The sequence below is a fragment of the Chanodichthys erythropterus genome, chromosome 16 (genome assembly GCF_024489055.1).
Source record: "Chanodichthys erythropterus isolate Z2021 chromosome 16, ASM2448905v1, whole genome shotgun sequence".
Classification (NCBI taxonomy): domain Eukaryota; kingdom Metazoa; phylum Chordata; class Actinopteri; order Cypriniformes; family Xenocyprididae; genus Chanodichthys; species Chanodichthys erythropterus.
In genome coordinates, this window is record NC_090236.1 from 27,696,473 (window position 1) to 27,721,418 (window position 24,946).

Consider the following 24,946-nt stretch of genomic DNA (forward strand, 5'->3'; position numbering starts at 1 on the left):
TATTGTCCCAGAACTGAGTACCTATGAACAAAGATGCCAAATTTGCACCAGCCGAACATTGTATTGCTGCTGAGATGAATGAGAATGCTAATGGATAGTACTCTCCAGTTAATATGGACCTCCTTGATTTGACCCATCTTTATTCATGGGGTGGAAGATAGATGAAAATAAATCAGGAAATAATATTGGGCAAGTGCAATGCATTGGAGGATTAGCTCTAACTGATAGACACATTGCACATTGTATTTCTTAACTTTCTTAGCAACTCTAAGTGAGGGCAGCTTCTTGTTTGTCTTGGGAGTTTCAGGCAGTCTGAGGGGAAGCTCAGGTCAGACGTACAGTAGGTTACAGCGAACGCCATGAGCTCCTGTCGCTGATCCAGCATCTACAGACTGTGCAGAGGAGGATGAGGATGAGATGATCAGCTTACACATTCTCAGCCACCTGTCTTTAATCTTGTCTCTCAAAGCTTACCTAGACTTCACAGCACTGAATCAGTCTGATCCTCTGGAGAAACAACTGCAGAGGTGGAAAGTTTCAGTTCATAGTAGGACATCTCATGCAATGATAAAAGTTTTGTGATATCAAAACTTTTTCCCATATAAACACACTTTTGGTAGTAAAGCATTTGTTTTTGAGTTTGGGTCACATTTGGTGGAAACTTGTATCTAATGTGACTTTACTGCATTTAGTGCCATGCTCTACCATGTGAGCTACAGGAACGTCTTGATGAAACTTGGTGAAAGTTGGCTTCTCTGAGAAGGTCGGCTATAGAGAAAACGTGCTCCACTTAGAGGTGTTGCAGGGACATAAAGGTTTGTTTTTCACAGCATTTTGCGTTTTCTCTTCTTAAACCATCTCCCTCAATGAAAATTAAAGGAAGCATATGTCTCAAAATCATTCTGCTATCAGACAAGTTGAATGATAAGTTGAACTTCTCGACTCACTTGAGGGTATGGCTGCACTTACCTATAGTCGTGAATTCAGTGATGGACAGCTATCTTTCCTCATTCGACTGGTCAATAACGATGGTTTGGTAAACCTAATGCATTTAGTCATAACTGAATTTTCTTGTATAAACATTCAATGAGTACTGTGCATAGGCAAAGTATTGTGTCTAAAGAGGCATGTTTTGTGGAAAGGTTAATAATGGCTAAAGTGTGCAGGTAGTGAAGAGGTCAAGGGTTGCACATTTGCTGCAGCTATGGAGCGATGCAGACAAATTCAGGTCAGCTGTCAGACATGATTACTATTTAGAGTGGAAAAGAGATCCAGGATGCAGGGAATTTCTGCTCTCTGCTTACACACACTTGCATAGCTCTCTCTCTTGCTTTTACTCACTGTCACACCACCCCTTACTCACCCCACCATGTGTCTGGCCATCATTCCTCCCTCAATGACTTCGTGCTACAAAGCACAGCCAGGATTCAGAAGTAAAAAAAATCCATTGATTTTTCTCTATAGAGGAATTGATCTTTTTTTTTTTTAATGTTGCAGAATCCACAAGTCTGTGCAATTTCCACTTAAAAAAAAGTTTAATTGCTGAGTTGCCAGGGTAGAATAACACTACCAGTAATGCTGAAGATTCATCAATGTTACCGTGGAAACAGGAATTGCAGCAAAACTGCTCACAAATGGCCATCTTCTCCATAAATTGTTGAAAAAAAATGTGTGTACATATTTAAACAAGTTATTCATCTTTATGTTTTTGATCTATATTGCAGTAAATGTCAAAAGTAGGGTGTATTTTAGTTAAAATCTGTGATTAAGTCAGCTGATTTTATATTAAATTATTAAAATTATATTATTTTTATTTAAAATATCAAGGTATTTTGTGCATGTGAGCTGTATTTTGTTTACATCTGTATACAGGAATATGTGTGTATATTAACATAGTGTGGTATTTCACTCATCTCTTTTTATTGTTGCACCTCTCCATTTCATAAAGTCAGAAGATGTCTGGGAGGACAGTCTTTAGGTCCCATTATTATTCTGGTGCAAGTAAGCACTGAGCTGTAACATCTGCTGATGTGAAAACAGTCTCTTATTGAAGGCTTAAGTGCCTCCGTTTCATTTACAGGACCAGTGACCTGAAAGAATGGGTCATAGTGTTCAAGTGAATGGACAGATTTAGCTCATACTCTGTTCTCTTAACCAAAAGAAAGATTTGAATTAAACTGTCTGATTCTCATTTGTTTGATGTAGCCGAACAATTCTCCACTGGGTTATTTGATCACAAATCAAATTATGGTGTATTACATAAAAACTCATCCCTATTTCAACTAGCACCTCTCTGTGTTACACAAACAAAAGTTCATAAATTGATTTAAATGTGTTTTTATATTAGATTAGATTCTATTATCATAGATTATATAATTATATAAATATATATATATATACTTAATTTAATCTTGTTAGTGACAGATTATGCAAAGAGACTTTGAAAGATTTATTGGCAAATCTATTTGACCCATATGTGCACATGTGGCATTGATGCTTTATGATGTTTTATTGTAATTTTCCCAAATTTATAATGTGTACATTTTCTATTTTGGATTCCAATTTAGCTTAGTTCTCACATTGGCGCATCAGATCACAAAAGTGAAATCATAGAATCATAGTCTAATGTAGTTGGCAGGTGCAGTTTAACCATTCTGGACAGTGTTTATTGTAACTGCAGTTTGTAACTTGACCTAGCTGAAATTTGGCATCTTTATTTTAGCAGAGACATTTGGATTGCTGAACAAAGCAGCTTTGAAGTGTCAGGCAGTCTTTCTGCACTGACAAGCTAACGTAAGGCCTGTGTTGACATGACCCCAAGGAGAGTGATTGTTTATTAAGGCTGTGCTTGGTGGAGAAAGGAAAAGCCCAGCCTTATAAGGCCCAGCTCTTCTAAAACGTCAGGAAGTGCTGGATAAGAAAAGGCATGACTCATTGTTTCTCATTTTGATCATGTCAAAGAAAATCTTTAATATTGTTCTTAGCGGATGGAGTATTTTATGCCTGTTGTCTCTTTTATGTGGATAATGAGCAGGTCCACACTGAATCTGTGTGTTTTTCATATCCCCTGCCCCTTCTTTTATTAAATATATTTTGGCCAATTTAATAGTGCTGTCAGATAGCAATAAGAGTATAGTACTCTCAGCTCAGTTCAACACATTTTGTCATTGTAATCCACTTTGTGGTGTCATCTCATTTCCACTCTTTTGTCTGCTTTCTTTCCCTTTCATTACTCTCAATCCTGTTGTGTGATTACCTTTCCCATTTGTGTTTTTCCATACCACACAATTAGGTCCTTAAAACAGTGTAGGACTGAATAGTCTGAATTGGATTTGACTGTGTTGTCTCCAAATATATGCCTCTGCTTCACGTAATGAGTGAAAATAAGTGAGTGAATCAGTATCAAAGTATAGCCTGTGGATGCTGTCTTTAGGAGGCCTTACAACTGAAACCAGTGACATCATTCTAAAAAAAAAATCACCTTGTGCTCAAATTGATGTGAGCATCTATAAAATGTGTGCAACATTCAGACAATGTCACTTTTTTCCTGACCTTTCTTTTCCTCAAGACGTGGAAAGTTCATTAAAAATTCAACAAATTCTTAATGGACCATTTGCAGCAGTTGGTCTCGGTCAAGTGGCTTTTATCTTCTGTCATCCTACTCCTTCGGCTTTTTCACAAACTTTCCGCAAACCTATTTCTGTGTCGTTTGTAGCTAGATTCAAATAGAGTCTGACTCAGACTGAGGGCAAAAAAGTGCTTGATTGCCAGTGAGAGAAGAAATGTTGGTCTGGAGCAAGTCTTTCCAACCATGCCTCATATAATGCACCTCTGCGCCATGATGTTAAATGGACTGTCAGATAGCATAGATGAATCAGGAAACTCTTGAATAGTTAAATAAAGATCAGTAGGGTTTTGGGCCCAGAGAGGGATGTTGGTCTGGAATATGAAAGTTGGCTGATCAAAAACTTAAAGGCCACTGTATTGAGCCTCTTTTCATTGGATGTGAAATAAATCCTGACAGCACTGGTGCTTTTGCTCCTTTGCTTCCATCTTAATTTTTTCACTCCCCTCTCCTTTATCTGCTTACATTCTCATTCTCTCTATCTCTCACCTCTATCTGCTAGTCCCTTTATAAGTGCAAACATACTCCAGTGGCGACCAGCATTGGCTTGACTGCTGCTGAGTTGACATGCCTGTCACTGACGTATACGACCAGGATCAAGACTCAAAATTTACTTTCATATACACAATTCTTCACACACAGTTAATCTTGAGTACCTATAGAGTGCATCCTTCATATCTCCAAAAAGTCTTTAGTTTTATCATATTTATAAAAGATACATATGCTTTACCGAGTCTTTCCGAAAACAGCCGAGCGTCTGGAGGCGTGTCGTGTGAGCGGAGCTAAAGAGCGACGAGCACACGCAGCTTTTGGGTAGCGATCGTCTGCAAGCTATCAATGGTCAGCTAAACAAATGTTTTTAAACACACAATACACCATCACATTTAACTTTTGAATCACTATAATGAATATAGCGTATAGTGAAAGATGAATAATGAATTTATGAATTCACTACATTAGTGTTGCTTACATAATAGGCACTTAGGCGCATATTGCCAACAAAACAGACATTTGAAGTAGTTTTACTCACCACCTGTGGTTCCGACTCATGACCAGGATCATTACCGCTGTGACAGCTGCATCTTTCAGTTTTCAAATGATCTGTAAATCCAGCTTAGAACTGGGCCTTGTTTATGAAACCATAAGCGCTGATCCTGGGGGCTCGAGCAACCATGGAAAACGCAACATATTCTCCATTACTTTTAACCAATAAAAAAGTGATTGCAACTATCAGTTTCTATGGTTATTTAATAACAAATATCGAGAGCGCATCAATGTAATGCGTGAGCACAAATCTTTCAGCTCCACTTAATGCTGGGTTCTTTGGGAAGCAAGGTTATCTTTCCCTCACAACCAAAAACACACTTCTTTGGTGACATTGTTGATTTCGTGAAGTCTTGTGACCTGTGCAGTGCTGCCTGCGTCGTCTGTAAAGCCGAACGTGCGTTGATGGGCGTGCGCGCACTCTTCTGGGAGACGTGCCCGTACAAGAAATTCCGACCTATATGACGTCACGCAGCCCCATACTTGAAATAAAGACTGCAAAGTTTATGAGGAGTATTTTTGGCACAGAAATACTCTGTCAAACGTCTAACTCATGTTTTGAAACTTTGGCCATGTTTAGCATGAGAGTGTATGTGTACTGCGCCATTTCCTTAGATTTATAAAATGGAGAGTTTAGCTATGAAGTTATGTTTCTCATTATCCCATATTCCCTCATTCGCTCTGAAGTCTCTTTCTCAGGTGTTTAATCTCATCATCATTTATTCATTAGATGTTGGGATTCTGTAGCTAACGGTGTTTCAGCAGATCCATTGATCTGTTATATTCTAAAGCAAACCTCTGGCTGATATGTCATGCTGTAAACAGTGAGCAGTTCTCTAAGACAACCAAAGTTTTCATGTGAAGTTCTGTTCTTATTTGTAGGCAAGAGAGTGGACAGTTTGGGGGCGGGACTTCCTGTTTGTTTGAAAGATGTGGGTGGGTGAAAAAATTACACGCTTAGGCCTAACCTATAAAATATTTGTAGAGGACATATTTGTGGGGGCTGAGGCCCTTGCAAAAATATAGTCTGGAATTACCCCAACAATGCTGCTGAAAAAATAGTTTTTTTATAATATATCGTATATTTTAATTACTTTGGCGGATGTCTGTTTTGTTTTCATGACCATTGCCTACTGCTATTTTCTTGACTCTTTTTGAACAGGTTTATGAGTTAATTACATCAAGTACATTGAAATTAGGACTTATTACATATGTTCACTGTAAAGATGAAAAATAAAAAGGTACTGTGAAAACACTGTATGAATGAAACATAAATCATGAACTCTCATTGACATTGTATTTAATATCTCTTGTTTGGTCAGTGTATGTAATTGTGATCAATGAACGCTCCATGTCCTTTGTGTAATAAAGAAAGTGGTTTTGTGGAATAGATACTTATGAGACACTATACTTATTCTGTTCTCGTTTGCTAACCATATGAAATCACATGACACATGTGGAAGAACTTTTTCCAAAGCTTGAGGTTTCAGAGAGTTTCACAGTTTTTATTCGGTGGGAAATAGGCTTTTTTGACACTGTTCCTTGTTTTTCTCGAGCTGAGGCTTTGTACCTGATAGTGGATTTTAGGAGCTGCCATGTTGAACTGGTCTCCTTTCAGAGTTCATCTCATCTTTGAAATGTTCTTTTAAATCGCTCTAGAACTGACAGGGAGAAGACAATGCGATGTCAGCCACAACATCTTCCTATGAAGGATAACTAATGTGGAGTAAAAATAAATTCAACTTGAAATTTCATTTTTGGTTAAACCATAATGCCTTAATTAATCTTAAAGGTGAAATTTGATAATTTAAAGGGTCAGTTCACCCAAAAATGAAAATAATGTCATTTATTACCAGTGATGCAACGATACCATTTTTTTAAGGGCAGAGTATGAATACCGATATTTTTTTTTTCTGGTACTTGCCGATACCATTATGCCTTAATTAATTTTTTTTTTTTTTTCTTTTTCTTTTTTGGTGATGTGGCAGTTTTCCAAGTACAACACAGTGAGACTAATGAATGTTGGACAGCTTCTTTATTAGTACTCCAATGAAAGAAGTAATTATTTTTATGTGCTTGTCACAAACTTAAAGCACAAATTTCACAATGTCCAATAACCTTCAAAGGGCATAATTATCAAAGTCATAATAATAATAATAATAATAAAGTCTTTTTTAACCTGCTTTGTTTTATTAACATACGGGATATTTTGTTGTTTTATTAACATTAATGATAGACAAATATTTAATTAGGCTACTCTCCCTTTAAGACCGAATCTATGAATGTTATATACTGACACATCCTGTTTTCACCCACCTGTTTACGTCTACTTAAGCCATAACCGACTGTATTTATGTGAGATACTCCACATGATGGACATTTTGACAACTGTTTGTGCATTTGACCATTCAGGCGCAAGGAGAACTGATCGCGCGCTGTCCGAGAGATCTGGGATCGCACGCAAGAAATAGAGAGCGCGCATGCGAGAGAGGCCTTCTGGTCTGTCATACAGCACGGTTTGCATGCAGTTTGTAATGTGTCGGTTTTCATCAGTAATTCTTAAGCATTTCCACACCCCTGTGGCTGACATTGTTTCTGCTGCTGATGCGGGTGTCTCTGTGCGTGGAAAATTCTGTCAGTATCGGATCAGGTATCGGTCTTTGGTTTTGGGGCTATTTTTATGAATACGAGTACTAGTACAAGTACATGAGCTTGGTATCGGGCCTCCCTATTTATTACTCACCCTCATGTCGTTCTACACCCGTAAGACCTTCGTTCATCTTTGGAACACAAATTAAGATATTTTTGATTACATCCAATGGCTCAGTGAGGTCTCTATTGCAAGCACGTTAATTTACACTTCCAGTGCCCAGAAAGGTACTAAAAACATATTTAAAACAGTTTGACTACATAATGGCCGATTTCAAAACACTGCTTCGAAGCTTTACAAATCTTTTGTTTCGGTTGTAGAACGACATGAGAGTGAGTAATAAATTACATCATTTTCATTTTTGGGTGAACTGACCCTTTAACTCAATAAATCAAAGTCTGGAAAGTGCAGGATGTAGAAAATGACATGCGCTGTGCTTGCTATGGAGTGGCCCTTTTTCTCATCAGGACTTGAGTCACCGTGAATAATTGTGAAAGTTTCTGGACAGCTGGAGAACTAACACCTGCCCACAGTCACAGCTTCTCACCCTCCAGCCTGTGGGAAAACCAGCAGTGCTTTTCCTCCAGACCCCGCTGCTATAGGGTGCCTCATCGTCTGTTTGGTAAGGGGTGTGGTTGTGGTGACTGGCAGAAAGCACCTATGTGGTATGAGCCTGAGTGTGAGTCAGCATTGCTCTGCGTTCCCGGACCGGACACTGATGTGTCTATCCTGGTGGTCTGTGTCATCAGTATGCTGTTCTCCTGTGGCTGTCTATCATCTCTGTTGGATGGCCATACTACACTGTCACCAAAGTGGCGAGGCGCTGCGGTACAAGGAGCCAGGCTCGTGTTACTTCCTTCTGGGCGCCAGTCTCGGTTAGGATCTTCTCTTCCACCCCCATCTAATTGTTTATTAAATATGTGAATACATAGTGTGCCCAATTGTCTAAATACTGTTCTTTTGAACTTTTATTCATCAAAAAATCCTGAAAAAATATAAATTATTTTAAACTGTAATTAAATGTCACAATATTAATGTTTTACTGTATTTTTGGTCAAATAAATACAGATTTGGTGAGCATAAGAGACTTCTTTCATAAAAAAGGAAATACAGATCCCTAAGTTTTGATATGTATTTGTCTTAATCTGTTGCTTTTATGTTTAAAATGTAACAAACATATTTTTATGAAATTCTTGTGCAGTCTTAAAATAAATGCTACTTGGTTTGATATTTTGCAATGCAGTGATGATGCAATGACCTTCATACAGTTTCAACTATGGCTTAAGTGTTCAAATACTTTTTGGGGCCACTGTGTGTACAAGTACTGCAGAGCTCCAAATGAGAATGCAGCAATGAGCTAGTCATGTGTTAAAAAACTCTAGAGATAAAACAGCCTCAAAACCATTTGTTTATCTAATGCAGTTTATTGATAGATGGCATCTGATGAAGCTTTGTAAGAGCTAACTATAGAGATAGACTTCATTTACAGTCCACTCACGTAGTAAATGTGAAGATATATCAGCACTAGTTTTGACTTCATAAGCTCTGCAGGCTTTTTACATTTATAATGTGCTCACCAGGGCTCAGAGGTGAAGAATGTTTTATCCTCAGACTTGAATTATTCGGCTCTGGACTATACTTGGAAAACTATACCTGTCTAGCTCATGTCTGCATGGCAACGGAGGGGATTCTATGTATTTCTCTAACGTTGGCATTAAAATTATTCTCACCAAGACTGCATTTATTAGCAGTTAGCTAAAAAAAATACAATTAAAAACAATAGAATTGTGAAAGATATAGCCTAAAGAATGATAGAAACATTACCATTAAAAAGTTTGGTGTCAGTAAGATTTTTTTTTTATTTATTTTTTTTAAAGTCTCTATGCTCACTAAGGCTACATTTATTTGATTAAAAATAGTTCATATTGTGAAATATTACAATTTTAAATAACTGTTTTCTTATGTGTATATATTATATTAAAATGTCACTTATTCCTGTGATGGCAAAGCTGAATTTTCAGCATCATTTCTCCAGTGTGTCACATGATCCTTCAGAAATCATCCTTAATATGCTGATTGATGCTCATGAGACATTTCTTATTATTACCAATGTTAAAAACAGTTGTGCTGCTTAATATTTTTGTGAAAACACTAACAGTATTATTATTTTTTTAATAATTGAAAGTTCAAAATAACAGCATTTGTTTTAATGCATTGTTCTTACTAACATTTAAGTCTTTACTGTCATTTTTGATTAATTTAAAGCATCTATGCTGTATAAAAGTATTAATTTAACCAAGCGGTTGACAAAATGCCCTGTCCTGGCTTTTATTTTTTTTTTTTTTTTTTCAAGTTGTGACTGGTTAGGGCCCTGTAAGAGTTACATAGCACTCTTTTCCTCTGATGCATTTGCTTGTTATTGTGTCTTGCATTCACTATACTAACTTTGTCACTCACTTTTTGGTTGGTGTCTCAGTTTAGAAGCTTTAGTTCTTTTCCCCTCTCTCTGCTGTAAAGTACCAACTGTCCCACTCCAGGGAACACAAAGTAATAAAATATGTGCCTTAAATGCACATTAAGTCAACAAATGCATAATGTAAATGTCTGTTTGGGTCAGCGTCTCTGTTCCCATGCTGTCTGTGTTCTCTGTCAAAAGCTTCTGCTGCTCACCGTATCTAAATCCTGTTAGAGGCCCCAGGGAGGTTCAGTAAAGGAAGAGAGTAAGTGCAAAAAAGGAGGAATGGAATACAATGAAAAGTTGAACAAGCGACATGATACATCTTCTGTAGAGAGTGAGGCTGGGGTCGTACGGGTCCCTTACTTGGAAATTGAAAATATCATGGATTTTGTTAGTTTGCACAAAATGGACAACATATCTCCTCTCTTTTCCTTTGACTTTACTTTGTTGTTTGTGACCTCCAATCAGTTAGATAAGAAAGTAATGCACAGTGGATGCAGTCATTTCTGTTAGAGCATCAGCTGTTTCACTGAAGCATGATTATCAATGCAGTGTTTTTTTTTTTTCCTCCGGAGGCTGCTTTGTTGTAGCAGAGGGCCTTTCCTGCTGATTAGCTGTTTTTGTTGGTAAGGCATTCATGCTGCTGAGACATCTTCATACAAGTGTGAATAGTAATGGCCATCGCTTCATTGTTCTGTCTGACTGATGCTGTTTCAAGACATTAGATGCTAATTAAGATTTAATTACTAACTGCTGGTTTCCTCCTGCTGCAAAACAAATTTGGAGTACAATCTACAATCTCTCTGTCCCTCTTTTGGGATGTAATTCATGCTCCCAAAGGGTGTTTAAGAGCTTTGGAAAACATTTTGGCAGAAAAACAGGATTGTAAAATTAATTTAGACTTATTGTTAGAAATTAAAAAGAACAAGTGTGACATTTTGTTAATATTAAGTGTGGGGTTTTAGGGAAAATATTAGCAATGATTCATATATTCTAACGTAACAGTAAAGACTATATAGTAAAGAATATATTTCAAATAGGCCTAAATACTGCTTTTTAACTTCCTATTCATCAAAGAATCCCCCAAAAAATCCACAAAATATTAAGCAGCAAATCAGCATGATTTCTGAAGAATCATGTGACTCATGGGAGTAATGACTGCTGAAATTCAGCTTTGGTATCATAAGAATAAGTTACATTTTATAATATATTCAAATAGAAAAAATATATATATTTTGAATTATAGTAATATTTGACAATATTAAAGTTTTTCTGTATTTTTAATCAAATAAATGCAGCCAAACTTTCAAAAACGTAAAAAAAAAAATATTTTGAATGGTAGTGTTTCTATCATTCTATATAGTATATCTGTCATTCTATACTGTATATCCATAGGATCTATAACAAGTATTCAAAATTGTCTTAAACTTGCAATCAGAGGGAAATGGTAGTTTGATAAGATTGAAATGATTTGATGTCCTACTTAAATCATAGTAAAGCTTCCATAGAAATATGCTTTTTTGCTTGGCCTGCTTTTTAGTTTTTTTTTTTTAGTTTTTTTCCTCATTTGGTTTTGTAGAACATTTATATGTGTTAGTTTCAAAAGAAAACCAGGCAATTTGAATAATAGTCATAGTGATAATGAAATTGATTCAGGCTTTGTTTCTGTTTGATAATTGGATGCTGCACTCTCACTCTAAACCAGTCTCTCACTCTAAATAATAATAAACCACTTCATGTCACATTTTGCAACATTTCACTGAATTGTTACCTTCAGTGTTTAAACAATCCGTATTTTCCCTCATTTCAGTGCGGTCCTTCTCGCTTTCCCCTTGCGGCTCTGAGGGTTTAAATGTGCATCCTGGTCACCGTGTGTTAGTAGCCAGCAAGTGTGTAATCCTTCATTTATTAATGTATTGTTGTCACTGGGGTCAGGTTCTCTCTTGCAGCGACAGCTTTTGAAAAGCTTTACTCAAGCTGAGACAAACAAAGCTCACGGCAGGCCCCCCTTCGGCAGCTTGTGCGCAGTAACAAGACCGGGCCTGACCGCTAACAAGGGAGGGCTCACACAAACTCCCAATTTACCTTCCAAAGGGAAACTTTTTCAGCTGCAGTGATTCCTTAATGAGCTCTATTGTACTGAATATCCCTCAACTCTTAATTGGGCCAAATATAAGCAGACCAGCACGTCGTGATTTATTGCTCTACTTGGCAAAAATAACAAGAAAATCTATTTTCTTTTCAAGTATAGTATGTTGGGGGTGTTATTTCGAGGAAGACGTTCTAAAGCTGACAACATGGTATAGCCCAGAGTCTTGACACTAAATTGAAAAGCACTGGCAGATGTGACAGGACACTGGTGCGACTTCTCAGCGTGACTGCTTCAGTGTAATTAAACATGGAACGAATGTATGCCATGCAAGCGACGAGAGAAGAAAGATAATGAGGCCGCTGCATCCTCGTTACTCTTGCTCCTGCCAATAGAGTGAGTCTCAAAAATGTGGGTGGATGTTGTCTTGCTCTCCAAACAGTGTGTGTTTGTGTTTCATGCTCTGCTTTCTCCATAACAATCACTGCATGCTAATTACAACATTAAGCTGAGATAAAGACTGTTGCCTGACAATTAAAACATAATCTTCTAGGAACATTCATCTCAATTTTCATACAACACCAGCCATGCCCAAACCTGCTAACTAGGGAGGTCCTATGCGGTAAGAAGACTCCCTTCAGACATATAAGATGTTTGTATGGGCGTCCGCACTGACTTAGTGATGTGAAGGTGTGAAGGCTTCTGCTTTAACCCCCATCAGCCTGGAAATAGAAGCGGCAGGCAAATTATAGAGAGCAGGATCATGTGTTGATCAGCTCATTAAATTGTCATTAAAAAGCCGTTGCTTTGCTACGGTACACACTCTTCCTGTCATATTGAGTCCAACTTGACAACCAGCCACGTCAAAGCCCACTTTGAAAGCAGACTATGTTTTTGAGAGGCTCTGTTTGGGGACACTGAAGCTCAGGAGTGTTAGACTCTATGATAAACAACTTCAGTGCATCTGTACTGAGCCTTGGCCTTGGAAAGCCAACGGTGGTAAACAGAAACACGCACAACCACAAGCTCTGTGTCATTAGATTTACGTTGAACTTTTGATATTTAACAAAAAAAATCACCTGCTATGTAACTGTTGTTCAAAACTATTCTGTTGAGTTAAGTGTAGTATAAAAAAAGGTCATGTTAAACATATTTAATTAACATCAATTTTAACATTAATGACATTATTTGGAAAGTAAATCACCAACATATTTTCCTTGGCCCCTCAATTCAAAAATTGTGTTCAGAATCAGTATAGAGGATGCATGATATAATAAGATATTTGTTAGGGTGTTGATATTTTAAAATAATCATGCTTTCAAGATTCTGATTCGGGATTTCTTCAATAAAAACAATCATTCAAAAGAAAAAGAAAAGATCTCAGTTTACATTAGATTACATTGTGTTTTTAACATTTTAGATTTCATAGATTTTTGTTTTATATAAATATAAAATGTCATGTATTCCTGTGATGGCAAAGCTGAATTTTTAGAGGCCATTACTCCAGTCCTCAGTGTCATATCTATCAGAAATCATTCCATGGCAATTTGGTGCTCAAGAAGGATTTGTTGAAATGTTGAAAACGGTTGTGCTTCTTAAAGGAATCTTTGATGAATGGAAAGTTCAAAAGAAACATTTATTTTAGAAATCTTTTGTACCATTATACATTTCTTTCTCAATTTAATGCATCCTTTCTGAATAAAAGTATTGATTTCTTTAAAAAAAAAATCACAGTGACTTCAAACATTTGAACAGTGTACAGTAATGAGTCTTGAGACCCCCTTCAAAATTTGCTAAGGCCCCCAAGTGGGCCCCGGCTCCCTGGTTAAGAACCACTGATTCAGAACTGATTCTTTTATTTTGTTTTCATAAATAAATCTGAACCCCCAAAGTATTCATTAATCTAGCTTTGTGAACCTGTGATTTCCATTGCTACTTGTATTTCATACCACAGTTTCTCTTAACTTATGGCAGATAAGGGAGGTTCAGGAAATGTAATTTCCTCTCAAAGAAGTACATATTACTAAAAAAGGGAAAACTGTTTGTTTCATATAAGTTTAATGAACCACAGAAGTAAATCCTGGCATCCTGAAGCTGGCTGACTGTTGTTTATGAATTTGATACACTCTACTTCTTTTTCTTTTGGTAAAAGGCAGTGACTGTCATTGTAAGGTTTTCACAGCCGACACCAGCTTTTAGCATAACTGTCTGGGCAAGCAGGACCAGTCCATTGTTAAGGGTCTGGGTTGAATGGTGAATGGTGTCCCTGTAAATTTCACTCTCTGAATGTTTTTCCAGGTGCCACCTTTCTAGTGCCCATCTGTAATGAATCCATGCTGAAAAGCATTAACCAGAGACCACTGTTCTGATATTGTGAGGAAATACAGAACTGAAATGCATTTACAAGGCTGTATTGTGGACACAGATTATACTGTATGTCATGTGTGGCCATAGTCAGAGTTTATTTAAGGTGAGGTTGTGGTTGGCATCTTGAAGACTCGTTCTCTGCTATTACTCTGCTGAGACATAGAGAAGACAAGGCTTTAATGAGGCCTGCTGTGAAAGAAAGAAAAAATGGAAGATAAACAAAAGGGCCAGAAGGAGTGAGAGAAAAGTAAAATGAATTGGAGAAAAAAGGAGCGTATTGCTTTGGCCGTGGAGAACAGTTTTGGTTGAGACATGCTAATAATGAGCTCACTCCCTTATATGTATAAAAAAAAAAAAAATATGTCTCCAGCCTCACAATGACTCATCTGTTGACATTATTATCATTAGAGAGAGGGGGAGTGAGCAAAAGAGACATGAAATTATTATTTATTCATGTCATTCCAAATTCATTTTTCTATGGACTGAAGGAGAATTTTGAGAACTTTTATTTGTTAAAGGTATGGACTAAATGTTTGTGTAAAAAAAGTGCTTTAGTAAAGTTACGTTTACAAGATTTTAGTAGCTAATAGAAGCAGAAAGACTGCTTTTGTGCAGGTTGTTGTTGGTTAGTGCTGGTCTCCAATAATACACTATAAAAACTGTCACCAGAGCCAATAAAGGAAAGATTGTTCCTTTCCTAAGAAACAATTCGGTGGTAAACCTAAGCTATAAGAGCAACTGTTCAATTATGGTTTTTGTGTATTTGAACGGCTTGAGTAAACACACTTTATAGGGAAGAGAGTCTGAGTGTGGTGTGTTATCAAAGAATAGTAATAGAGTGTCTGTGTACTTTCATCACAAGCTCTTTAACAGCTTCCAGTGATGTGGGTCGCTTTGAAGATGGCTTAAGAGCTACATTTGATAACACGGGAGACCCAAAATGCCTGAGGCTTAGGTATATTTTATAACTGCATACCAGCATTAGGCATTACAGCACTTCATTTTATTTTTTGGTTCGTATTTGTTTGATAGTTTTTGGTTCATTGCTGGCTTGAAGAGTCTTTTATGCACGTTGTAGTTTTCTACATTTTATGTGGTTTAGCTGTTCCAAAGAGAAGTTAAAAGGGTAACGTGCTCATAAACTAATATGTTTATGAGATGTTATACAAATTAACCTAGGACAATTAAATCTGCACAGTGATTGCTTTTAAAAGAAACATCATTAAAGATAGCTTTTATTCTTTTCCTTTTGTGACCATGTCAGTGATTGAACAGTTCTTCCAATAAACTGTTTGTTGAGTTGTTGCTGTTTTGTCTTATAAAAGTACTTCCATATCAAACAGTAAAGCGTGGCGCTAGCAATGCCAAGGTCATGGATTAGATTCCCAAGGAATCCATAAATTGAAAAAATATTTAGCTTGAATGCGATGTATGTCGCTGTGGATAAAAGCGTCTGCCAAATGTATTGCTTACACAATCAGCCCAAGGATGCAGTAGCATAACCTAGGATCTCATAGACTTTCTGTATTTCAATTGATCTAAATAAGTGCTTCCTCTCTCCCCCTAACCCCCTTTTGTCTTTTTACTCACAGGTGGCTTTCACATTGGACTCTTAAACATCTGATTCAGGCCGGTAAAGCAAGATAAAGACAGAGAGAGAGGGTTGAACATCTGCTGAACACATCAGCGGAAAGCTGTCACCAGGTGGGCTGTATGTTGTGGCTTTGGAGAGTGAGCCAGAGGACGTCTTCATGCCCACAGGCCTCGGCTGTCTACAGGGGGGATGATCTGGAGCGCTGCACACAGGCCTATCATTAGGCCATTGGGGCCCATGCTAAGGAACGGATAGCTTTGCCGCTAAATGTTAAAGTGCAACTTCCCTTTAACTATGGGGCACTGGTGAAGGATTGGTATGGAAATATTTTTTTTCCTTGGAAAGAGCTCAAGCAGCAGTTGAGGCTAAGCAAAGTACCTTTTATTTGATTTTTAGGATAGATATACTTTGACATTTTTATATAAATGTGTCTTCGTAGCATTTATTGTTTTTAGGTGGCTAGCATTATATCACAAAACAGACTTTCAGATTTATGAATAAACAAAGACCATGGCGGCTACCTATCGCATAGTGGTCAGTAGCATAAACTGTTACAACAGTGTTGTGATTGACCGTCGTGTTCAGCACACTGTACACTACTGTAATGGACCATGTGGTGCATTAAAACATGGACTGAACTGCACAGTGGCTCACCGCAGCACTTGTGCTGAACTTCTTGATACCCCCATATCCAGAAACTGTTCTGACCGGCCCATAGGTGTTCTTGAGTCTAAAACGTTGGAGAATGGCAACACTGGGTCTGGGGTCTTCTGTGACGACTACCACCAGGTCGTCCCCAGAGTAAAAAAAGGATCTGCCATCCAAAGCGCAGCAAGCCTCAAGGATATTACAGGGGAAGCCATCAACCTGGCCAGCGGGAAAATCAAGGAATTTTCTTTTGAGAAGATCAAGTACTCCACCAGTCATGTGACTTTCAGAAAGGGCCGTAAGGTTCGGCCGGACTCCTTCAGCAGGAGATCCACTGATCTCGACATCATCTACGGCCAGTTCACAGGCAATGATGAGAACTGTCCTCCATTTGGCCTCTTTCAGAAATCTGTACTCGAAGAGCATAAGCTAAGTCGCAGCGCATCCCTGGAGCAGAACCTAAACAATGTGGCCACACTTTACCTGAACAGCCTCACCGAGGAGAACCTAATCACCCGCATACTTGAGAAGACCAAGGCTGACAGCAGTGCATCAGGAGAAGACATTAAAGCCTGTCTGGACATTCTCCTCAAGTGTTCTGAAGATCTGAAGAAGTGCACGGACATCATCAAACAGTGCATCAAAAGAAAGTCAATGGGTGGAAGCAACGACGACTCTGGGAATCCTGAAGTCATTTATAAAAATGTAATGGCTCGTCTCTCCAACTATCTAAAGAGGCTTCCTCTTGAGCTGGAACAGGGGCAAAGTGTGAGGCAGGAGCACAGCGAGCTTGCCGAACTAGTTAACAGCATACACGGGCTGCAACAAATCCCCTTCTCCCCTATCTTTGGCAATGAGCAACCTCCACGATATGAGGACGTTGTTCAGTCTCCTCCGCCCACAAAACCTCGGACTAAACCCTCCCAGCCAGAACCTCCAGATAGCTCTAGGGATCTTGCAGGCAACGTAAAACCCATTCAGAGCCTCCCTGGTTTGTCAGCACGTGCACCTCCATCAACTAATGGGTTCCCACATGGCAGTTTTACTTCAGCTTCCAGTAGCGGTTCAACGCCTTTTAACTGCCATCACACGGTCTCAACCAGCCGACCGGACACATTCTCTTCCACAAACTCTCTCTTGTCTAGCAGTAGCGAAAGTCTCTGTAAGGATGCCATGGAGGCTCTGTATATTGAGGAGGAGGATTCAGATGTGGGAAGGATGCCTGACAGGGCAGTTAAAGGGGATGGGAAGCACAGCTGTAGTCTTTCGGAGCCCAGACCTTACTCCAAAAGAACCACTGGCTACTCTGAGCCTAGTTGTGGTGTTTCAGATAAACTCCATGAGCTTAGCAGAAACGGAACTGTGTTCAAGCCTAAAAATGACTCTACTATCAACCAGATGTACTTGCCAAAAAGCACAGATTCCAGACTATTCTCAAGGTCAAACTCGCACATTAATAAAGGGGGAGCTGATGACATAGATAAACTTTTGATGGACCTGGAGTGTCTTTCCCAGAACATGCAAAAGGAGCCTCCACTGCCCCCTAAACTTAAAAACTGTGCCCAGCAGACAGGTTCTTCCCAGCATTTAATTGGGAACTCGGTGGCTAAAGATCTACCCATGGCAGGTTTGTCTGGACCCTCAGTGTCCAAGCCACCCGAGCCAGGGGTTGAGGCTGCTGAAGAGGATGATGGAGCTCTGCTGCTCAGGATTCTTGAGAGCATTGAGAGCTTTGCTCAGGAGCTGGTTGAGAGTGGAGCTGGGAGAGGAACTCAGTCTAAGGAACGAGAGGTCATGCGTCTTCTCCAGGACACGCTGGCCAGCACTAAAGCAGAGGTGGCTCCACTTCCACCATCTGTACCTTCATCTGAGACTGCACCTACACCTGCACCTACACCTGCACCAATACCCTCAAGTGCACCTGCTGCCATACAAACACCTGTTTCTACTGTAAGGGACACAGGCTCAACACTTCTCATTCAACAGACGCCCGAAGTCATCAGGGTGAGTTCAGCTAAATTAGTTCTATGTAAGGTTTTCGTAAGTTGACAGATGCTCTTGCAGAATCTGTGCAATGTGTGCTATTTTTAAGAAATAAGAGTGTTAAAAATGAGAAGAAATAAAACTAATAACTTGTGTCTGGTACACACGGCACGATTTTGTGCTGTCCCAGACGAAAAGTGACCAATCGTGGCAATTTCTGTGGTCCTGGCTTCTAAACGGTGGTTCTACTTCATAGAGTGAGAGAGGTTCAAAGGCGGCCGTTGTCACGGTCTTGCGACCAAAGATAGCCTGTGATAATTTTCTGACATTGTCAGAAATTTAGCATGATCATCTCAGTGTGTTTGCTGCTATGACCTACGTCTTCAGACTAGCCAATAAAAATGCAACATGAAATTAAGTATTGATCAACGCGACATGGCGCTAAAGCTCAAAACGACTTACCTCAAGCTCCATTTGAAAAATTGGTATTCCAAATTGGCCTTTGTTCCCTAGCTATATTCTGAATCACCTCGTTTGAAGAGACTTGTTGTTCTCACACAGTGCGGACAAATTCACACAATGAAACGTTAAACAACTGCTAGTTTACAACAGTTTGCTTACATTTATATGCAGGCGATCTCTTTGTGTTTTTCAGGGAGTCTCCTAATCTATTTTAGCAAATTGTGTAAAGAGGTTGAGAAACGGCTGTCAGTTTGAAAATGCTCCATTTTGGGAACACCCTTTTTTTTCCATTAAGACCTCATACTCATTAATCTTTCTCTATTTGTTTACCACTAGCTCATGCTGATGGCATTTTATTCTTCTGTACTAACTTGCATCGTAGCCTATGATTCAATACGTGTCATCACGTACAGTCTATATACATGTCGTACCCAAGTTTATTAGATCCATGTCGTACAGTATGATTTGTAAAGATCTTATAGGATTGCCGAAATTGCACAGTCTGTAGCAGGCATTAAACAAATTTACATGTTTAAAATTTTATGTATCATTGATGTTGCCTGCTTTAGCATCAGTGGGTGTTTGCAGCCATTTGTGATTGTTGTGCATGAGTCTTTCCATTGTCCTCAGTGGCAAAGCTGGATTTCAACACTATTGAGCTACTTTGGAGATGAAGTCAAATGCAGAGCATGCTAGGAAATAAAACTTTCAGGAAGCAGATTCAGGGCAAACCAGAGACTTGTACACAAATTTAACAAACTACTACAAACAGTCTTTGATACTTAAGGAGGCAAAACATAATATTATAATATTAAGAACCAAGGACTTATATAGTGGAACAGGAAATTTTTGGTAAATTCAGTTATTTTGTCTTGTGGAATATATAAAAATATATTTCAGATTCTCCAAGGAGTATTTATTATATAACCTATGAGCAGAACTGTGTATAGCTTATAGGCATAATGGAAGTGGAAAAACCATTTTACCATTAGCTGAAGCACAAAATTATAGCCTTCATAAACAGTAACCATTAAATCAAATTTCCTCTCTGAAATTCTGTGGCATGTCCATGAACTGGGAAAAGGCATTCTTTAGGGGAAGTTGAATTTATCTTTTTTTTTTTTTTAGGTCTGTATTTGTCACTGCTAACTAATCCTCTGCACATCCATCATGGTGGGGAGAAGAAAGCACAGTTTGTTATACTCAATTTCAGGGTTCTAGGGTGAGATTCTGGCATGTACTGGATGTACTTGTTTATATATGAATGACACTGATTTTTTTCAGTGTAGACTTCTTATTATGACCCCTGCTTTTCAGCACACATCAATTCTCATCACAATTTTGAAATGTGTGCAAAAAGGTGTGAAAGGTGCATGGAAAGGCACGACAACTCTCAGTTCTCCAAAAAACCCTAGGTCATCATCTATTGCAAGTCTCAAGAATGTATTTTAGTGTTTCATGACCCATTTATTACGAACTCTCAGCTCTCTAAAGTGTTGTCAAAGAGTTTATATCTTGTGTTAGTCCTCCTGGCATATTTAACCCTTGCTCTTTATGTTTCCTGTGTTCTACCTCTCTTCTGCCCTTTTTATCTTTTCTCTCACTGTTAAATCCTCTCTTGTTTATTTTTCTGGCTTTGTAAACCAATACCAGCCCAGGTTCTATCTCGGGTCTGCTATTTATGACGTTGCCATGACATCTGTCAAGAGTGGAACCCCCTTAATAATGGGGCTCCTCCTCCAATCCTATTTCTGTACCTGCTCAGTGCATAGCTAAAAACCCTTAAGGTTGGATGAGTCGCATACTTGCGCGCGAATACACACGTACACAACCCTAAGCACGAATAGAAAAATGACCTGATGGCTGGTGATTTAGGTATTGCAGACAAGTGTCAGATAAACTAGCACATTTATGTTTTCCCAAGATTTCAAATACTAGAGGTTTTATCTCAAACAACAAAGTTGAATTAGTTCACATTTAAAGTATGCATGGAATCCTTTGAACATTAGCTTCATTTCAAAGATAGCAAGTGTGAGATGTTTAGATAGAAAACATACATGTTTTCATAAAATGCACGTCCCCTAGTAACTGTCTCTCATTGGTCCACATGTTATTTTGGGATTGAGTTGTGATGCTGTAGCCATGCAGTTGGTGTGGAGGACACGCAGTCCTTTTTCGAGAGCACTGATAGGTCATAGCAAGAGCAGGCAGTGGGGATTTTGGCACAGACACTGTTAATGGTGTTGATTTGCCTAGGGCACTTCTCCTCCTCCTTGTCATCCACAGACAAAGGTGTCAGGAAGACTAAATCAGCGTACTCCCCGCCTACTATTTCATTCCGCTAAGAGACTGGCTGTCGCCAGAAGGAAAACGGACCCAGTGTTGCTGTGGGGGTCACGGCTAAGTTTGGGAATAGCTTTCTGCTAACCCGATCACCTCTCTGGCACCCGAGGGAGCAATAAAAATAAGAGAGCTACACCAGGAGCCCTGCCCACTGCCCCATTTAAACACAAAGCTGCCAATCACGGAAATAAACAAGGCTGCGGAAACATTAGACCCATGCGTTCTCCCTCTGAGCAGTTGTGTAATACCTGTTTGCTGTTTACGATGGGAATCTAGGGTCTTGTTTTTAACACCGTGCACCTGCAGTGCTTTTCCTCGTTTCATCTCATTTAGTTCCTGCATGTGTCATCACAAACACAATAGAATTGTATGGATCAAGATGTGGCCCATCTGTCATCTGTCAGGATCTCAGCATCTAGGGAAGTAGCTCCAGATCTGCATTACTACAGGACCTTTTTGTTTGTGTATCTTTTTCCGTCTCATGGCTCATTGCTAGACCAAACAGCAGGTGAGGTTGAAAGTGGATGCTCGAACGGATTTGGGCCTCCCTGCCTCTGTCTCAGAGCTGACAGGGTAATCTCTTGCACCGGATGCTGGGGCTAGTACTTCTCTCTTGAGATTGCTTATTTACTGCTTCTCTGTGTTTCTTGGTTTCACATGTGCGTCATGGTGAAACCTATGAACTAAATGATTCATGTAGACAATTGTGAAGATAATTAAAATGAGCCTTCAATGGTTTATGAAATTAGTTGTGGCCACTAGCATTTATTTGCACAAACTTTGCACAAATCAGCTTACTCCCCGCCTACTATATATATATGTGTATGTATGTATGTATATGTATGTATGTATGTATGTATGTATATGTATATATGTATGTATGTATATGTATATATGTATATGTATGTATATACCCCTTTGTTGCATGTTCCTGAGGGCAGGATGTATGTAAATTTTAGGGTTAGTAATGTCACTAAGCTTCCCTACCAGCCGTTTTTTGTAGTAGTTAAACAGAGAATTAAAAAGAAAATATCTCCCTTTGCATTGAACTTTGAGCATCATAACTTGTTGTTAATGCTCTAACAGCAACATTACACACTAATTAAAGTTAAAAAGGTGAAATCATAATCAACCACCCCTTTAAGACAAAATAATGAAAAAATCTGTATCAGGCATGTTTGTGTGAGAATAACAATGAATGAATTGAAATATTCACCATGCAGTGCTATTTCAGCACAATTAATGCCTAAATTAACCTAATCACATATGGTTTGAGCAAGGTTTTGCACTGAAATTCCATGTGCAAAAGTGGTGCAACTGTTTAGTACATTCACCCCTCAGATTTGAGGCCTGTTTGTAAAACCTACCTCCTCTTAGCCTAGAGATGGCTCTCTTCATGTTGGACTGGAGACCTTGCCTTGGTGTGACCACATGGTGCAGACAAGGCAATATGTCCTTCACTGCACCTGTCAGGAAGTGCTGTTAATCTCCATGGTGACAGGGAACACCCTGCTTGGCAATAAGAGTGTTACAGTCAATATAAATCAGAAGGATCTCTTCCAAGAGCTCAAGCCAACTAGTCATGCTCAGAGCCACAGACACACCACATTGGGTCACCACTGGCCAGGCCGCAATTGAGAGCGGGTTGACATGACACCTCTGTTGTATGAAGTGAAGAAAAACTGCCGAGTGCCCTCCTATTTTACTGGAGTTTAGCATTTAGAAAACAAGGCCTGAATTCTGAGTGAGTGTGTGAAAGCAACACAGTCTCACATGGTTAAAGCAGGTATCACAGAATCATTGTTCAGAGGCAGTTATTTTTGTGTTATTTATATACTATTGTAGTATTCATTCATATTTTACATTAGCTTTTGTTAAGTTTTAGTCATTTTGTTATGGAAGCTTGTTTCTGCCACTGAATAAAAACAGGTAATTGCTACTTTTTATGTCACAGCTCTGACTCTTTTTAATCAGAATTGCATGATATAAACTCGCAATTGCGAGTTATAAAGTCAGAATCATGAGATATGAACTCACAATTGCAAAAAAAGGTAAGAATTGCGAGTTTATGTCTTGTAATTCTGACTTTATTTCTCGCAATTGTGAGTTTATATCTCATGATTCTCACAATTGTGAGAGAAAAAGTTGCAATTATCTTTTTTATTTTTTATTTAGTGGTGGAAACAAGCTTCCATATTTTGTGCTTTTTATGCTTTTGTCATTTATTTTATTTTTGTTTTAGTTTTAGGAATTTTAGTGTTCTAATTTGTAAGTTTCACATCTAACATACACATGCAAAAACAAAAGGGGAAACAGCAGTATGTTAATAATAATGACAGGATTAGAATTTTTCACACTGTTCACTTTGTACACCTGGCATTCAAGTAACTTTTCATGTACATTTCAGTCTTTCACAGTCAGAATCAAAAGTGACTGTTTTTTTTTTGTTTGTTTTTTTGTTTTTGCTGACTCCTTTACAGACAGAATTAAAAAAACAAAAACGAAAAAAAAAAAGTGAGTGAGGGTGCCTGTACGCCCTTTGTGTCCACCTTCTTATTTGCTAAAATTGTTTAAATAGGGTCAGCAGGGAATTACATCACCGGCATGGCTGCCCTGCACCGAGAGGAAATGAGATCACAGCTAAAGTTTGAGCCAAGAAACCCCCTTATGTGCAACATCTTCCTTTGAATCACTGCCTGTTGCTATTTGTGAAGGGTTTCCAATACAAAAAGTAATGGAAGAGGCTATAGCTCTGTTGCTGAAACAACATAAAAAGTACATGACAGCAAGACAACAGCCTCCTCAAACTACAGTGTGTATCAATCTAAGCACTGATAGAGACCCCCAAGTGATGTCAAAACTTTCTCCCAGCCCTTAGGATTTTTTTCCCAGGGTTTAGGATGTCTGAGGAGATGTGCTAATATGGTACTTAAGCCTCCATTCCAGTCCTTGAGCTGGCATGGGGATTTGACAGAAGAAAAACAGGAGCTCTGTGTTACTTCCTGAACAATGGCTTCCTATTTTCTTATGAATCTGTTGCACATTCATAGTCTCAAACTATTTGTTTTGTAATGGTTAGCTGAAGAGTCTGATGGGATGGATTTGAGGTTTCTTGTGAAAGGACCAAGTTTATGTGATTTTTACAGCTATTTGTCAGAGCGATAGTTTTGTGAGATCTTTTACAGGAAGACTACATAGTTCTGTGTGTGGTTTTGTGAGATATTTGTGTGTTTGTGCTTAGGTTACTATAAGTTTAAAAATATTAAGACACATGGTTTCTTTTCTTTTTGCTGAATTAGCCTATGTATTGAGTTTATTAAAATGAGATTGCTTTTGTCAGAGAATTTAACTGAATCACATCTTCAGCCGTCTTAAACAGCTTTTCTGTTAAGTCATCAAACTAAAACATCAGACTAATTTATAATGCTTACTCTGCACTCTGGAAATTGGATTTTGCATTGCTGTGAAATTCTTAAGAAATATTTCAGGCAAAAACAATATTTCAAAATATTGACTATTTTAGATATGCTACAAAGAGCTTTGTAAGGCATTCTTGTTATCAAATCAATGCTTAGCAAAACTAAACTGAATTAATAACTCATGGATGCGGTCAAAGCTATAAAATATGTATATGTAAAAGTTTTTGGGTTATTATTTTATTGAAAGAAATTAACACTTTAATT

General features: G+C 38.5%; 1 protein-coding gene across 2 annotated transcripts in view; it reads left to right on the top strand.

The window, feature by feature from the left end:
* Positions 1-24,946, top strand: part of ppp2r3a (protein phosphatase 2, regulatory subunit B'', alpha) — an 81,801-nt gene that overhangs the window by 31,439 nt on the left and 25,416 nt on the right. For both annotated transcript variants that reach the window (XM_067361990.1, XM_067361991.1), the window contains exon 3: positions 15,826-18,479. In XM_067361990.1, the coding sequence (XP_067218091.1) occupies positions 16,338-18,479 (2,142 nt within the window). In that variant the 5' untranslated portion in view covers positions 15,826-16,337. The remainder of the gene's footprint in view (positions 1-15,825; positions 18,480-24,946) is intronic.